Raw genomic sequence first — 17,765 nt, 5'->3', positions numbered from 1 at the left:
GGCTAGATTTGTGTATGTTAAACAAGTGCTCGGTGAGTTTTATCAGACACGTGTCTGCTCCATGATCGAGTCTGGTTTTAGTAGCAGGAGGGACCAGGAGCTTACCCACCATGAGGAAGTTACCTCCCTTCTGGCCTACAAGGATATGTATATGACAGCGGGCATACGGGGGTTTCACACTGTCGCTGCAGAAGCTGTTTTCCTAAATATGCTGGAACTCCAAGACTTTAGAACAAGGGAAATCCAAGGAAGGAAAGATTTCATTTTGATGTGTTTAGTTGTAACATCCAAAGGTGTCAACCAAGTCTTACTGAGAAAAAATTGTGGCCAGACTAATATTCATATACCTCAGTTACACTCTCAAATCTAAAATAAGTTAGTAAGCAAACTACAGTCTGATACAATGATCCATTTAATTAGCTTTGTATAAGCAGTTTCCTTCACCAACTTCAATTCTCAATGAGTTTCAGGGGAAGACTGACTCCTTAAAGCAGAATAAAAATTAGAATTTTTATAAACAAAAATTCAGGTGATATTTCATGTTACTTCTACTATTCAGTATGAACATGGCTTGTTTGATTTTTGGGGGAGACTGAAGATTTGTACTAGTAAAATAAACTGCAGAAAAGCTAATGAAACTGGAAGGATGACTAGTGTGAGCGGAACACACAAAATCTTTAAAAATTGAAAGAGTTAAAGAAAAGAGCGGCTATGTCCTGAAATCACAAAAGACAGGGAACTTCAGCAATCAAGGGAAGGGAAAGACAAAAACTATCAGAGCTTTTGTTTTTCTGCATTGCCAGCTTTACAAATAAAATTTGTCGGTTTATTATACATGTATATAAGAAAATTTTTCCTGCTCCAAGGATAAGGTGAGAGGATTGGGGCAGAATCTGGCTGCTCCGGCCCCACAGAGGAGGAAGGGGCGGAGGCAAGACAGCTCCTAGAGACATCCTGAGAGCAGGATCCTTCCTTCTTTTGGGAAGGGAAGGGAGCAGATGAGAATGATATCTGCTGGAAAGAGCCAATTTTCACAACAGCAACCACCCAAACTCCCTTATTCCTCCTTTGGCAGTAGCAACAGCAGCAGCATGCCAGCAGTAATGCCACCCAGGGAAAGATGGGTTTTCAAAAGCTCAAATGCTGCCAGCTCCTCCTCACTGCAAGACTCCACACAAGGCAGAATTAGAAGCTTATAGGAAAATTTAGATTGGAGGGCTCTCCAGTGGGCGTATAGGCCAACCTCCTGCTCAGGCAGGGAGAGCTTCAAAGTCAGAGCATGCTGTCATGAAAGTCTCCAAGGATGGAGATGCCAGGGCCTCCCTGGGCAGAACTGCTTTCCCTTATGCTGAGCCAGAATTTGCTTTGCTGCAAATCATGACCATTCCTTCTTGTTTTGTCACTGCATGCTTCTGAGAAGAGTTTGGCTCCATCCTCCCTAGGACCTAGGTGGCAGGAGACTGCAATTAGATTCTTCCTGAGCTTTCTCTTCTTCAGGCTAAGCTGCCCCAACCATCTCATCCTTCCTTCGTGCGCTCATCTCCCTGCCTTCCCAGTGGTCCTCCACTGGACTCATCTATGTTGTGAATAACCCTTTTCTCTGTGGGGGCTCAAAACTGGATTCAGTGTGTGAGATGCAGCCTCACAACTGCTGGGTGCAAGGGAATAACCATTTCACCTGACACGCTGTCTGTGCCCTTGGTAACATCGCCTTGTGCACAGCTAGCCTTCGTCCCTACAGGGGCACGCTGCTCCCTTATACTGTCATCCACCATGACTCCCACACCCTTTTTGCATTGATTCAGACATTTGGTACCCAGCCTCCACAGACTGGGGAATTATTTCTATCCAGGAACGAACCCAGGATTTTGCATTTGCCTTTGCTGAACCTCAGGAAGTTCCTCTCAGCCCACTCCCGCTGTGGTTCCTTTGACCAGCAGACCTGCCTTTCCATGTGTCCACCACTTACCCTCCAGTTTTTGCCACCCGAAAACCAAGTTTTTGCCACCTGAAAAATATGGTGCATCCTCTTCTGGTGTCTAGGCCTGAAGATGCTAAACAGGATCAGCCCCACTATCAACCCCGAAAAACAACGTTCAGCCAGCTGCCACTTAGACTTCAACCCACTGACCACAATGCCCTGTGCTCCTGCCAGGCCACCCAGTTTTTCACCTGCTTTGCAGTTGAACTGCTTTGCATGGCTTCGATGGGAAATTGAGAGCCCAGAAATCATTATGGCAGAATCTGCTGGCGTGTAACCACAAATTACTTCTGTGAAATGGCTGATAATTCCCCTGACCAAAGAGCTAAACACAACAAGGCAGGCAGGCAAATGAAAATACAATGAAGCTTTCCAGAAGAATGTCCTTCAACTCTGGATTAAGAGGATTATACCACTTAGCATACCATTTTTATAAGCCCTTGGGTCCAAGTTTTCTGCAGATAAACTGAGTATTGAAATTCCCTAGAGTAAAGCTACTCAATTCTTGCACCAACTACAAAACAGTCCACTTTTATATGCTGCTTTGCATGTCTGTGCGAAGCAGTTTCAGAATAACTTGAAATCTGGAAGCAAGACCACACAGCAAAGCAATCATGTGTCATGGTCACACTGCAGTATGACTAATTTTATTAAAATATATGTTGGAGCATTGCTGTCGTACAGTGGTGCTTTGGAGCATATTTAACAAAACCTTATCTCAGATCACCTACATCCTGTTCAATTGTCTGGTATTTATGTGCATCAAAGCAATGCTACAAAAACACTGCTATGCTTTCCACTGAAAAGTTCACATTTTCCATTGAAAAATTCACATTTTCCATTGAAAAATATTACTAGAATTGATGGGACCTGGGAAACGGCAGATAATTCTGATTTTCCTCACTAAGTTCATTACCTACGGTGGCACTGGACATCTCAGAAGATTATGAAGGGCTGGCCTTGAGAATCTGCAACCCACATCATCCAGGGCTGGTATTTGGTTTCACTATCAACCCGTTGCCACTTCACATCGTCGCAAGTGGCTCTCTCCTCTGTGCAAGTGAGACTCCTGCTCACCCTGACCTATTGCACAACCCAAATGAACCATAATGAGTTCCTAGCTGCAAGATTCCTGGAACTACAACAAAGCCATCTTGGCATCCAAACTGCAGAACATGATGAAAGCCTTTAAAGAACATTTTTTTTAACTTTTCCCCGCAACCAGAGCAGCGTACTAGAAACTCTTTTAAAAATAAATGAAATGTGGATTTTGCAAATAGATAAATCCCAGACTGAAAAAAACTACCTGTGCTATTAACATGAACTCTCAGAATAAATGAAAACTCTGCAAATTCTTTCTACAGACGTTACCTTATGTACAGTATGTACTTTTGTGCAATCTGGTAAAATGACCAGGACAGAGTCACAGGATTTGCCCCAACTTGTCCCAACCAGCAGCTTGTCCCACGATTAACCATAGCAGCAGAGAACTGAAAGAAACTTTCTGAGTCATCAGGTCCCGTCTCTAGGTAGTGCAGGCTCCCACACACTATCTAATCCTATCACAATCCTGTCGAGCTTCATCTTAAACCTCCTCAGGCTGTTTGCACCATTATTTGCTTAGTTACTATACTTCAAAAACATTTAAAAGAGTAGCTAAGTATTTCCTATATAAACCCTGCAAAAAACCACTTTTCTTAACTTATTTACTGGTACATATTTCTAGTATTTTCTAGTACATTATGTCATATTTTCAGAGTGGCGAAAATCAGCTGGGGCTGTAATGTGGTGCTCTACATCAGTTACCCTCTCCTCTAGTCACTCACAGCTAATCTGGAGGAATCTAGAGGCACATAACACTTTTGCTCTGAAGTTGTACAAAACTTAAGAGGCCATCACCAAACCCGTTTAAGCAGCGCTTTTCAAAGATTTAAATTATAGGGTAAGCCATCCATGACATGTGTTCTTACCAGAAGGGTTTTAATTTAAACAACTGCAGTACTGGCTCTAGAGCATGCAGGCAGTTCAGGACAGGAGGCAGCTAGGAAACTCCACTGCCAGCATCATTTCCTCAGAGAAACTCAACAGAAGAGCCTCTCCTAGTGCCCACGAGCAGGTACCTTCTCCAAGGGCACCTGGTTCCTTAATCCTATTGCAAGACAGGTACCTGTCTGAAGGAAAGATACTACTCTGTGCTTCCAATCAAAATAATAAATGCTGCCATAGCAATCAGCTAAGGCAGAAAAACAGGAAAGGTTGTGGCTGGGCAATGAATTAAGGTATACCGTGTATTTAAAAATATCCAGCACGGAAAAAGTATGCAAATCCTAATATGTTGGTTAAGTTAAAGCCTATTTGGAGCCCAGTCTCCAACCAGGTTGTATTGAAGTACACAGTTTTATCTATACTGGATTTCCTTACTTATTAGCTAAGTATTGTAATGGACCTTGTAAATTCTAGCCTAGAGGAGGCCAGGGACAGAAAAAGGCATCATAATAAAAGGGATTAGGCAGAACTCTGGTTTAGATCTGGAGGTATATGCGAGATGCAGGAGATGAGTTCATGCACCCAAGATTTCCTGAACATGGACAGGCAGAAAAACCCATGCAGGAAATAGGCTTAGAGAGGTTTTCCACAGGACAGCAATAAAGCAAATTTTTCTTCTTCTGAGAATACCTGCTTTGTCAACGCTTAGGGAACCACCCGGATACAAATACAAATACGGACCAAAACCTGCAAACACAAATGCTTAACTGGACTGTTAAATAATTAGCCCAATTTGCATTTAGACTGAAACTTTAACTGTACCTGCTTTTTAAGTTAAGCTCAATACCTGTACATTAATTTTTATTTTCAAAGACTTCTTTTGATTGATTCTAGGTGGACTGACCCAACATGGGCCCATTTGTAGAATTTGAGACCAAAGCTGAATTTTGGCACCAAACTTCAGAGTCAAAACATGTGCCTTCAGTGCAGCTCCCTACAAGCGCTGGGACCCCCACGAGGGAGGAAGATGCTCATGCTATACATGTCAATTACATAAACATATATGCTATTTATAAGAAAAGGAAGTGGTAGCTTAACTAAAAAGGTTTTACAGATACCTGTGCTGATTTCAAAAGAGCGTGTTAAAGTGTTAAATCACCATTTCTGTAAAAATGACAGGCTCTCTTAGATTTAGTGATGACGGCGACCTACGCCCCAGACCCTGGCTGTACATGACATGCTGAAGCACAGAAAGCATTTCCATCATTTAGTGTCATTTTCCAGTTTAATTATTATTTCAGTTATTGTAGTATCATTTTAACTATTATCCTACTGAGCAAATAACCTTCTTCTAACCTTAGTAACCCAGAAAGATATTATTTTGATAATATTATCTCTTCTGAAATAAACGGTTATTTTAATTTTGTTGATGCACAAAAGCAAATTTCTGAAAAAGTAATAAAAAGATAAATAATAGATAGCTTTCAGCAGAAGGACTTAAATACTGGAAAGAGTAAACCTAAGCATTATTGGCAAAGGAGCAAGAGTAACACCTACCACGGATTTGGGTTTGCTGACTGCCACCAGATTGGCCAGAAAGTCTTCATCGTACAGCTGGCTAAAAACATGGGCATCATAAGCCACCATTATGGAGATTTCTTCCATCATTTTCCTGGCAAGCTGCCGTTAGCGGCCAGAGCAGGTTGACATCCCAAGGCTGAACCCTGGCTCAGTTCCGTGTCAGTTGTTCACACCCACCTGAAGAAGCTAATGAGGAAGGAGTGTCACGAGAAAAATATGATCCAGCAAATCAGCTCCCGTGTGGGCTTTCCTCTCAAGGGTGCCTTTGATTGTCACGGGAAGCACACACGAAACACCTGCTCACACTCCACACCCAACTGGCAAAAGGCATTTGCTGAAGTTTGGTGAAAAACAGGGAAGCAGTTTTAATTCCAGTATGAGGCCAAATATGAAAAAGCAGTAGCCAAACCAGATTAGTATTAAGCAAGAAAAGATCCGTCAGTGCTTGACAGCAGGACTGGAATCACGTCTGTTCTCCTCAAACTTTGTAGCAGCTGTTTATATCCAGTTTTCTCCAATGGAAAGCTGATATTCTTGTTAGCAGAGTCTCGCTTTCCAATGAATTGCTTCTTTTGGCTTATTTGTAAATTCTCAGAGACCGGTGTAATGATGGTTTCTTTCAGATGTTCCTTGGTATTTTCCACAAGTTTCTAAATCTCTCCTTTAAACTCTTGAAAAACACTCACTTTCTCTTTTACGCGGATCCAAACTGCATCTTGTGCCATGTAGATGCTTTTTGATTTTAGCAGGAATATGTTAGCATCAGGTCACAACCTTTCAAAAAGAGTCCTTCAGTTATTCATTTGTAATAAAGGGTAAGACAGTCGTGCAAAATGCAATGAAGGCTGTAAGCTCTTCCTTGAATAAACGCGTACCTCCAGAAGTTAAATAAAATCAATTTATTCAATTGAAAGTTTCCACAGGAGAAGGTTTTTAACCTGAATCTGGGACTGGTTTGCTTTTAATCAAGAAGTGATGTGGTATGTCGTATCTGCGAGTCCTAAACAACGTAGCTGCCTTCCAAATTGTTCCTGACTTTCCAATTCATTTATCGTAACACCTACCTGACACAGAAAAAAACCAGCAGAAGGAAAAAATTTTGAAAAAAACCCACATTAAAAGTCAATATTCTCAAAACTACACATGAAAATCTAGAAAAAAAGTGATTCGGAGAAACAAAAAAAAATGTCCCAGAAAGAAACTCCTTTCAGGAGACTCAAACAAAGTAAAACTCCTAACCAGATCAGAACTTCTGCTTAGACTTGTCCTCTGAATTGTTATCTTCTCTGGATGCCTTTTGTTCTTCCTGGTGAAAAATCATACCTCCTCAAGAAACATAAACCATTTATGGTGTGCATTTGTCTCCAAAAAGAGTATGTGCTGGATGCTGCAAATCTGGTAGAAATTTCCAGTACAGGTTGCTGGTAGCATACGGTTATGCTCTTGCTTTCCAGAATAAACAGGGTCAGACCCACCTTGCTTTTCTCTTTTTTCCCGTGCTCCTGGTGTATCTTTATAAAAGATTACTCGTGTATCTAAATAGCGCCAGGTGCTATTTGCATTTGAATAGAAACTTGAGCAACAGCTGTAGTGTACAGGATTAAAAACCCAACATCTCTTTCACTTAAATAGGGGGGGAAATTACATGTTATTGCTAGGAAACAGAGAGAGTTCTAATAGGCTTATGGCAAACAAAAAATGCAGCACTTGAGGTTAAATCCTTGAGACTAAAGCAGATTCTGATCATGCTTAACCCTTGCAGGAGGAAGAGGGGTATTTTTTTCTTGAAGCACACCTATGGTGCATTTCGAATTTTTATTCAAAGGCTTGCAGATTTTTTCCAATTCATTCCCACAGCAGAGATACTTTAGATTCCGATCCTGAAGCAATATCCAGCTCATGAGAGACGCTCTCCGTGTCACCTACACAAAAATCATACCTGCTATGCTAAATTCCACTCAGGTTTCCCAAAACGCTTTAAATGACCGCTTCCTCTCCGCTTTCATTGCTTTGTGGGGTGGGTATTCTTTTTTCTTGTAGCAGAAGTTAATAGAGTAAGGCTAAAAGTGGCTCCTCCTTGGCAGTCTCTGAGGCGTGCTGATAAAGGCACCTGTTGTAAGAGGTAAAGCAAGTCCCTTCCCACAACCCCTCCCGCCCTGCTGGCACCGGCTCCAGAGGCTCCCAGCAGGGACTGACATTACACTGGAATAGTCATGTAGGCGCATGGGAGAGAGCGGGTGGTGTAACAACAAACATCCCCATGTTAATGAGAGACCAATTTAATTCTGCAATAAGGGCAGGAGGTGGAGAATGCAAATGATAGAAGTACGCGACAGCTGCAGCTACATCCCTTCCCCGATTTAGCCAACAGGGATTTTTATTTATAAGGCATTATGGATCAGAACCTATATTCCTTTTTTTTTTTTTTCCATCTTAAACAGGCGGGTTGCAATGATTTAACAGATCTAAATCTACATGTTACTATTGTATTATTGGCCGAATAATTCTTCCCATACCTATTCTTAACAGGGGGCTTGTAATTTTGGCATGTTCTAATAATCGCAAGAACTAACAACTGATTTCTGATGTCAGCTAATGTGTACCTTTACTTTAAAAATTATGTTTTTCAGCTTTTATTTCAAGCTAATAGAGCTGAGCTGCCCACAAATCCCTAAAAACCTGCATTTTACAGCCACATTAACAGTCTGTGCTATACTCTGAATCAGCACACAAAATTATAAGTATCAAGCCAGTTAAACTAAATCTTTTGAATTAAACTGACTGAAGCAAGTATGTCCACCCAGACACAGTTGTGGCATGCTCACACCAGAGGAACTGGAAAGTAAAAGGCAAGCAGAGAGATGCCCTTAACTACCTCCTCAGGCCGCACTACAGACTCCTCCCAGCATTTCAGTACAAAGCTGAACTGTATGTTTGTAACAGGATCCTGCTCACTAACCCTTAGTTGAATGTCCCTGAAAGAAAAATATGTTCATTTTGCAAAATTCAGGCTTTTTATTAAAACCTATTTCACTTACATTTGATTTTACTTGCTTTTGAATACTATAAATCCTTAAAATCAAGGGACTTCAGCTGCAGGGGAAAACTGTGGAACCTTAATCTAGGACTCAACACTACTATAATAACAGCATTCCTACTATAATAAGGGCCTTCCCCTCAGCCAGGGTCTCTGTGTGCTGAAGTGATGAATAATCTACCCAAAGACAATAAAAACCACACAGTGCAGCTTCATATTTCTTTAAATCAAATAGCACTTCTCTGTATAACACAACATCTACCTTGCAGCAGCCCTCCTCAAGGAACAGGAACGCAGCCCCCTCCACGACATAGTTTTGAAAGCATACCTCCAAAGCAGGAATTTTTGGAGAAGCGGTTCAGCCAAGCAGTCAGGACAACAGAAGAGAGCCAGCAGAAGGACAGATGAGCTGCAGAAAACTGTTAACTAATTAAGGTAAGTAGCCCCAATTACAGTTGTTGGGATTTACATGCTGTTAGATCATAGAGGTGAATGGAAAATTCCTGAATTGAGCAAACCAGCTAGCTTAGCAAAGCAAAATCCTGCTCACTCCCAAGATAAATTCACTGTCACTCCACCCCCAGGAATGTCTTCCTGCTATCTGACGGGGATAGGATCTTCTGATAGACAGGAAAGCATTACGTATGTGAGGTATGTGCAGCTTCTTGCTAAGCACTCCCTTCCTGCCACTGCATTTCTGAAACATAAAGGCATTTTCTGTGACTTGCTTTTCATGTATTAATGAATCCAGGAAGATCACAGCGGTCTTCAGATAAGGAAACATAAAAATCCTTTCATAGCACTTGGAAAGGGATTTGGCAGCCTTCGATATAAGTTTACAGGGTTTTTTTATCCCTACTGGGAATGAATAACGGTGGTATCATGCTCTTATCGTAATTCCCTTACCCAGTCATGACCTTTAAGAACTGTTTCAAACATGACCAGCGAGTGAAAATCACTTGGTTACAAGTCAAACACAGTGAATCCCGAAGCACAATTACATTCTCTCCTCAGCCACAAAGGCTTGCTGACCATTGGAGAACAGCAGGTAGCCCAGGTCTTCAGTCTGCACACTAAATCACCTGCAGTGCCACCTAAAGCCCCCAGAGACGTCGCTGCTGCCCTTGGGAAGCTGCCCCACCATGCCGAACCCTTGGCCATGGCAAACACCTGCGCTGGAGCGAAAGGCAGGGAGCGGCTGCCTGTCCTTCGCACACATGGTTATCCCAGTGAATTACGGAGCAAAGCATTTACTGTTGTGCTGGCGCAGCCTTCGAGAAGGCTGCAGTATTATTCATAACTCTATACCAGTTTTAGACATCAGAAGGTAAATACCGTTAGGCATGCTTTTGGATTCCAAGTGAGCACTGAAGTTAAGCCATCGCTCACAGGAGTGCCCCATACCATTCGATAAAAGCAGTTGCCAGGCTCAGGCTGATCTATAGTTCAGCAATTGCTTCTCCAAGTTTTATTTTTATTATTGAAAATGTCAAATAACATGCCCTATTTTTTTCCCAAAGAAGTGGGTGCATGCACCTGTGTTTCTCCTAAAATAATCCTCCAAATGTGTGGAAAAATCTGGGCTCAATGTGCTTTAGGAAATGTACTTACATGGGTAAATCCTCCCCATTTGCAGCTACGCCGCACTCTCCTGATTTGAAAGCGGGCAAGATTGTAAACTCATTTTCACATATTAAAGCCAGCAAAGCCATCCTGCTGGGGAGAGCACAAGTTTCTCTCCCAGTGGTGGCAGGGGTCAGCGTGGCTGGAATTGCTGAGGCAGAGGCGTTCCCAGCAAACCGGTGACGCTGGCCTGCGCTCCCCCTCAATGGAAACGCACAGCCCGTGGCAGGGAAAAGCTCGGGACTTCAGAGCCTTCATTTTATGTTGCTAGCTCTGCCTCTTGAATTATTTACTGTAAGCATGAATAACAGAGGAGGGAAGTACTATTGCACTGGTCTCCGTCAGTCTTATGGGAAAGCACCAACAGCAAAGTCACTGCAAAAGCAGGAGGAACCTTTACAACGGTATTCAGTCATTCTTTATAGATTAAAACAAACGTAGCAGAAAATATGCAAAAGCCCCTCTTCCTGCCTTCCCAAATCAGCTGCGTGACACACAAAATGCTAGTCCTGCACCCATGCAACAACTGCTGCGTAAGGATTTTCTTCCACAAAGTTCCTAGATGATCTTTAAAGCTCATGAAAAGAAGTAAAATTATTCATTAGCCTCACCTCTAGAACTACAAAGGGTGGAAAAGCAGACCAGCCAACAGATCCTCAACCTGCTGGAGGTCACTCCCTGTATTTTTAAAAGCATATTCTTGATTAATTCTGTTCTGTGTATTTGTTCTGTTTCTCAAAGAGGTGGTTATTAATGCTTGACAATTTTAAAGGGTTTGGGCTAAGTCTGCACTTCATTTCATTTCATTAACTTGAAACTGCAGCTAAACAAGGACATGAAGCTGCCTAAAACAAATCCACCCATTTTGATTTGTAAAAACTATATGAACCTGAAAAAGATTAAACAGCAGCTTAACTGGGGTGCCAGCCTACAGGTACCTACTCATTATTATTCAGCTCAGTCCCTTCCAGATTATGTTGCAGCCTTTTAAATTAACTCCTGATTCTCCTTTGATTTTTAATTAATTAAATTCACATTTTTAATTCATGTTTTCATATTTCTTTTCCATACTGCCTCTTTCTAAGGGCACTAGAAGTTATTACCTCCCTTCAGCTAAGTTTCCTTCAGATATCAACTGTTGGGCAGAAATATCTCTCTTTGTGAATTTCTTTCTTGTCTGCCATGAATTTGCATTAGAGCTGGGATGACTTTTTGCTTGTTTGCATTTTTCCTGAGGCAAAGGCAGCACAGGGCTCCAACCACTCCGAACTACTGGTGCAGTGGTCCCACAACGAGCTGCTGGGTGATGGAGGCAGTGGGGCAGAGGAACAAGGCAAGAGCCAGACATCCCTAAGCCAGTATTGATACCAAGTAAAAGGAATTTTGAATCTTACTGTGAGATTTTGGAAATCCTAGCCTTTGGCTGTTGAAAAAACAGATTTTACAGCATATTCAGAGCATAAATTGTAGGCAGGACCTGATATAACCGACTGAGGTTTAAAACAGAGCTAAGTATATTTCCTCCTTCCCCATCCTTTTATTTTAGCAAAATAGGGGATTTTTTTTTCCTATTTGCAAAGGCAAGGGGTGGTACTGGTGAGCTCCGTGACAGGCAAATAGCTACTCCACCCTAACGCACTCTGAGTGGGGCCACGCTAGTTTGCACCACAGACATCCCTACAGAAACAATTCAGAAGGAAAAGGCAGAAATTCCTAAACTGACTTAGACCATAACTGCCTGAAAAGCAGAAGCTTTCTGCCACCTCTTTCACGTTTCACCCCTTCTCTTTGGGAAACCAGTTTTAATCTCCTGCCAGTTCAGTGATAGCAGATGCCCGTGAACAACACCACAACTGAGGGAAGCAGCAGCAGCTCCAGAGCAGGGCCACATACCAAGGACCTTCTTCCCACATCTGGCCCAGGGCCATGGCCAGCATCTCCTGAATCTACCCCCTCAGAGTCTAGTCAGTACAAACAGGTCCCTCCAGCTGCTGAAAGGACAAACATTAACAATCTGTTTCCCACTGTAAATGTCTCTGATATTTATTCCCTGAGGCTGTTAATCCAACAACTGAACAATGTTTGTATGGCATTTGGACCATGCAAATGCCATTGAGAGTTAAGTTCCAGAATAAACTGATCCCCACCAACACTGTGAAGTATATTTTAAACTTGCTGCATTTATCATTTTAACTGTTACTGAAAAGAAAAAAAATGGGGTCAAGCATATTTTTCAAGAAGATTAGCACAGCACTTGTATAGGAGTGCTTTGCACTTATAATTATTTATATGGATTCCTGGCTTGATTTAAGTTTTTTAGCCAAAGAGCCCACAAGCTAATGCACACAGAGCCAAATCTGATCCATCAAAACTTCATCAGAGTAACAGAGCTAGTTCAGGCTCAGTCATACAGCAAGTATATATCTGTATCGCTACCTTTACCCATGGTCTACTGACTTTTCATTTAGACCACACCATCAGTAAACGAAAGATATTAATTAACATCAGGTAGCACATTAAATAGTGACATCTGTCAAATGAAGACTCAGGTTGGGGCCCAGGACTCGGGGCTTCTCTTTTAAACCCACACCTGACTTTCCTTCTCAAGGCAGATCCATCTCCCTGTACTTATCTTTCCCTCCCCAGATAGGGATTAACAGGCCTTATCTACCTCCCAGAGAAAGATTAATAATGGTAAAATTTATGAAAAATGTAAAACTGTAAGTGGTATTATTGTTGTTGTTATGATGTTGTCTGACAGGTCTTCTCCAGAGTGCTGTTAAATGTCTTATGACATGCTGCACGGGGAGGTTGGACCCTGCAGCAGGGCGCAGTGACATGTTTACCTGGATGATGTGGCCAAAGTGCCCTATATCACATCAGATTTAGTATCTTTACTGATGGTCACTTTGCACCTGACCTTTAGCCAGGGACAAGAAAAAAAGGCGAAAGACCAAAAGGCTGGAGGGCCAGGCATTATGAGGAATTCTTGGAGTTAAAAGAAAGAAAAAGGTACGACCTCAGCACATCCTCCATCCATTAAAACCACTGAAGCTGGGCAGGCACAAACCCACCATAACATACTCTGCTGTGCAATCATTAGGCAGGGGCTGCTGTGCTGGTATCCCTGGAGCACCACAGCAAAACCCCAGGAAGGTCTGTGGCCCTATCTTCCACAGGGACTCCCTGATGGAAGCCTCATGGAAAAGGTGAGACATTTCTATGTGTAAATAGTACAATAGTAATGGCATATTCCCAAAACAAAAAATAAATCTGCAGCATGATTGCTTGGAAGATGAGATAAAGAGTAATTAAGACTGAAATGATGCAGGTGAGCAGGAAATGGCGCACGGTGCCTGCTAAACTGGACTAAACCAGACAGACTAGTCCAAGTATCTCATCGGTTGAAGTACAGAAGTCAGAGAGTTTGATTGTGAGATGCAGTCTAGACTGAGGCATGCTTGAAGACTCTGAAATGAGATTATATCATGCATTATACATGAAAAGTACACACTACTGATACTTTCGAGAGCAGTGTCCCGCAATGCTGGAGTTAAAAATGAAAGCATTAACTTGGAGGTCAAAGGACTGAATGCAGCTGAAAAAGTCCAGAAAACAGCACTTGCTAGTACATATTTATACCAAAGATGATTAACAGCAACCTGATACAGAAAGCATTTGACATGAGATCCATTTGCTGCCAAAAACGGAAGGCAGCTAAGTCTCAGTACTCCCCTGGACAAATTCCCCTGGAATCTGTACGGGTTAACTCCAGAGGAGGAAAGAAGCTCAGGACCATGCAAGCTGATCAGCCGTATAAGACCACCAGCAGCATCCACTAATCTAAGCTTCACATAATCCTTTGCTGCTAAATCCCTATTCATCACCATACAGTACAGTGAAAGGGAAATTCTGTTCTCAGAAGATGATTTGGGAGACAAACTCTTTCAGTGCTTAACTGTGCTGATCTAGTCGCCCACTGTGAAAATCTGCATCTACGTTTAATGCTTCAATACGCCACAATGAGAAAAACTTCTGTATTTACATATGATTTAAAGATTAACCTGTCTTGATTTGACTCCTAATAAGCTTATTTTAAGAGCTCGGATGATATGTATGGAGGCTGAGAGAAGGCAGATTCTTACACAAGTTATCAAAGAGCTCTCTACGTGATAATGAGGTATTTCTTTGGGCACCAGAGACCTGAGATACTTCCACATACCCTTCCACCCTCCCCATTTGTCTTATTCCAATTTTATTTAAAATTTGGACTACAGGTCTTGTATTACTGCTACTATTATATCTATGCAACTAAAAGAAATTAGACACCACCACCACCACCCCCCCCTCCCCCCGGAAAAAAATCAGGACTTGGTCCAGCCTAGCACAGATGTCCACAGGCCAAGAGAACATTTTCTCCTCGTATCCATGTGCTTGGGCTTGGCACAATGGACTGCTCAAGCTGAGGTCAGCATTTCTGCCATGTGTGCAAGGGCTGGGCTCCCTTGGAAGCTCACTCAGTCCCAGTGCTCCTGTTGACTGCCCTCAACATCCATAAAAAGAGCTATATTTAGAGAGACAATTGAGCTATAACTTCTACTCTGTTCTTGATTTTTTGCCTTTTATATAGGGGAAATGCTTAAGCAGAATTCCTTCTGCAAGGAATGCAAGGGAAGTGCCTGGGATGAATGAGAGCTAATATTTGCTTGATTTGAAGAAAAATACCCACAACAGCAAACAAAGAAAGCAGAAGGCACAATAAAATTTAGGAAGATTTGCAAAAGTTTTAAAAAAAGAGATTTCTATCACAAAATTCCTCAAAGGATTTCCAAATCATACTTTTTATATGATGCACATAATTGTTTTTACTGTTTGGAACGTCATTCCCCTAAGCAAAACAGGAAAAGCGTGCTAAAAAATGGGAAAGCCGAGTATATAACCATGAAAAAGTAGAAGACCATGCTTTTGCTTCTGTCAATTTTGATGTTGGTTATGAATGATAAGGCAGCAGTTTCAGCCTACCATCCATTGGTATTCAGAAAGGAACCATCTATCAAATTTCAACTCTGGGTTTACAGTTCAAATTAATAGGGGGGAAGTCAGTGTCTGCATTTGTTCACCCATTTGGAGACTGCAAGAATGAACCCTAGGGGTTTGTTCTTTTGCCTACAACAACAGTGAACTGCAACATTTAATCTGATGGTGTAAACATGATGCTGATCTGAAAATGAAGGAAAATAAACCAACTTATAATAAACTAATAACTAACATGAAAAAGAAAAGCTATATTGCTGTCTCCATATGGACATTATATGTAATGTAAATACAGGTGATCTGTGTAATGGTTTGGGAGGTTACAGATCTACTCTGCTACATTTGTGGGAGAATAACTCTGTTTCTAATTACTGTTTAAAACTAACTACTCTTTAAAAGTGGTGAAGATTTGATCGCCTATCTCAGCCACATGATGGTTGTCTCTTGGAATGCCACACTATTTTTTTCTTCTCTAGAAACATCTCACTGCAGAACTTCACAATAACCTGGAGAACTAAACATGGACTTAGCAACACTCCCAGGACTGGAAGAGTTGCCTGGGGATTGGCAATTGATTTAGCAGTACATTAACTGGGCTCCCCTCAGTTTTAAGAAGAGTGAAATGAATGAGTCACACCAGTGGTTCTTGTGATACAGCGTATCCCTGACATTGCACAGTATTGTCATTACTGAGACAGATGGTATCTCTACTGAATTGTCTTGGGGAAAAAATAAAAACAAAAGGATAGTTTCCTTAACACTACTTAGGACTATGAAATTGAGAAAGACCAGAAACATCCGAGTCAGTTTCTTCTTATCTCTCATAATGGAGTATAACAGCAGCAACAGAAAAAGCTTACTGTGAGCTAAAGATGGAGCCCCCTAACTTGGCCATCTGTTACCAGCAGTACACTGCAAAACATTCAGGTTATTTTATTGGGCAATACTGTATTTTTATTCTCACTTATTTTTTTAATGTTTCTATTAGGAACATACGACTTGTGCTCCCTTATCAGTATTTTTTGCATTCTTGTGCTCTTCTTGGATTTTTCAGAGTTAGGGGATTTCAAGGTATAGACAGCTGGCTGGGTGCAACAACACTGAAGATACGTCAAGAGGCAGCAGCACAAACCAGTGATCAGACACAGCTGTAGGGCAGCTATGTCTCCTGTAATGCTTTTATCAGCTCAGGTTTACGTTACCCTTCCTCAGCACTGCAGACCGCCAGAGCTCTGAAAGTTCACGAGCGAAAGCTGAGCATATGAAGTGGGAAGAGCCTCAAGAAACACAGAGATGTCCCCCCACACTAGCCATTTGCCTGCTTCTGGGTGTAATTCAGGGTGATCATCATCTTCTGCTCCCTAAAAGACCTGACATCTTCCCATATGAAAGATCCTGTTCTTCCTATCTTCAGTTAATGAAATTAAGATCTGTGACTCAGTCTTTTTAAGTGTACCTGAAACAACTTCTCAGGGCAGAAAAAGTTATTCCTGGGCATTTGAGCTACTTCTAAGCCTCCTGTGTTTTGTTCACAACTCAGCTTAGAGAATACCAGAGAGAACTTAAATACTTGCCTGAGCACCTAGCACATTTCTGAGCTCCATGTGAATAACTGCAGCAAAACGTACATGCTAACACAATAGCACAGCTTGGCTTATGAAATCTCAACCATATTAAAAAAATACATGGAGCTGCAGGTCAGCAAAGGTTTTACAATCAACACTCCTCCAGATGTACATGAGAAGTGACATCCCAGTGGCAGACGTAATAATTGACAAAAAGACCAAGAGTTCATTTTGAAAAAAATCAGAATACAGAATGAGCATGCCAAACCACTCTCAGAAGTATTTTAGTTTTCCAAATGGGTAATTGAATGCTTAACGCAAATGAAAAGAAAATTCAATTTGGACTTAAAACATCACCTTCCTCATCTCACGTTGATGGAAACAAAATTACATTTGGCCTTGTGCACAACACCTGTTCTGCAGGTCTGCATGTTCAAAAACAAGTGTTCACGTGCTTCTCTTTGTTCTTCTCCAGAGAGGGTCAGGTAATGGATGGATCATCAAACCAGAAAAATTATTTTCTACCAAGAAGTCTTCTATGGTGAAAACTACAACACACAGACAAAGGTGTCAGTCAGTAGCAGCCAAAGGCAGTAAGAATAGGACCAAAAGGCAACACGTGTGGAAGAAATATAGTCCCAAGACTCAGCTCATGAATATTGTGTCTGCTTGCTGAAACAAAAAGGAAAAAAATATAAAAGGAGAAAGGGGGAAAAGACTGTTTGGCACCTGTTTGTTCCAAATGAATATCTACAGGATTCACCTTCCTCCTTCTCTAGCTACAGTATTGTGCTGGAGGAAAGGTACAAAAATACTGGAGCTTGTGAGAGCATCTGAATTGCTTCTGAAGACTTTAGTGAAGAGCATGGCAGTTCTTTCATCAAAGTCATCATCGCAGTCTAACACCAATGCTGACGTGGCCAACACTACCACAACAAACACAGCCAGGCTCTGTTAT

General features: G+C 41.7%; 1 protein-coding gene across 6 annotated transcripts in view; it reads right to left on the bottom strand.

Moving 5' to 3' along the window:
* Positions 1–17,765, bottom strand: part of RABGAP1L (RAB GTPase activating protein 1 like) — a 262,600-nt gene that overhangs the window by 30,004 nt on the left and 214,831 nt on the right. The window contains exon 1 of one of the 6 annotated variants that reach the window (XM_064454433.1): positions 8,914–9,101. The exons of 4 other annotated variants lie outside the window; for them this stretch is intronic. Coding sequence is in view for 1 of the 2 variants with exons in the window: in XM_064454432.1 (XP_064310502.1) it covers positions 5,525–5,635 (111 nt within the window). In the remaining variant the exon portion in view is untranslated. Of the gene's footprint in view, positions 1–5,524; positions 5,651–8,913; positions 9,102–17,765 lie in introns of those variants that run through there. One more of the 6 variants, XM_064454432.1, reaches the window with a different exon arrangement.

This window comes from Phalacrocorax carbo, chromosome 6 (genome assembly GCF_963921805.1).
Source record: "Phalacrocorax carbo chromosome 6, bPhaCar2.1, whole genome shotgun sequence".
Taxonomy (NCBI): domain Eukaryota; kingdom Metazoa; phylum Chordata; class Aves; order Suliformes; family Phalacrocoracidae; genus Phalacrocorax; species Phalacrocorax carbo.
Note: the sequence above shows the minus strand (reverse complement) of the source record. Positions and strands in the feature narration are given on the sequence as shown.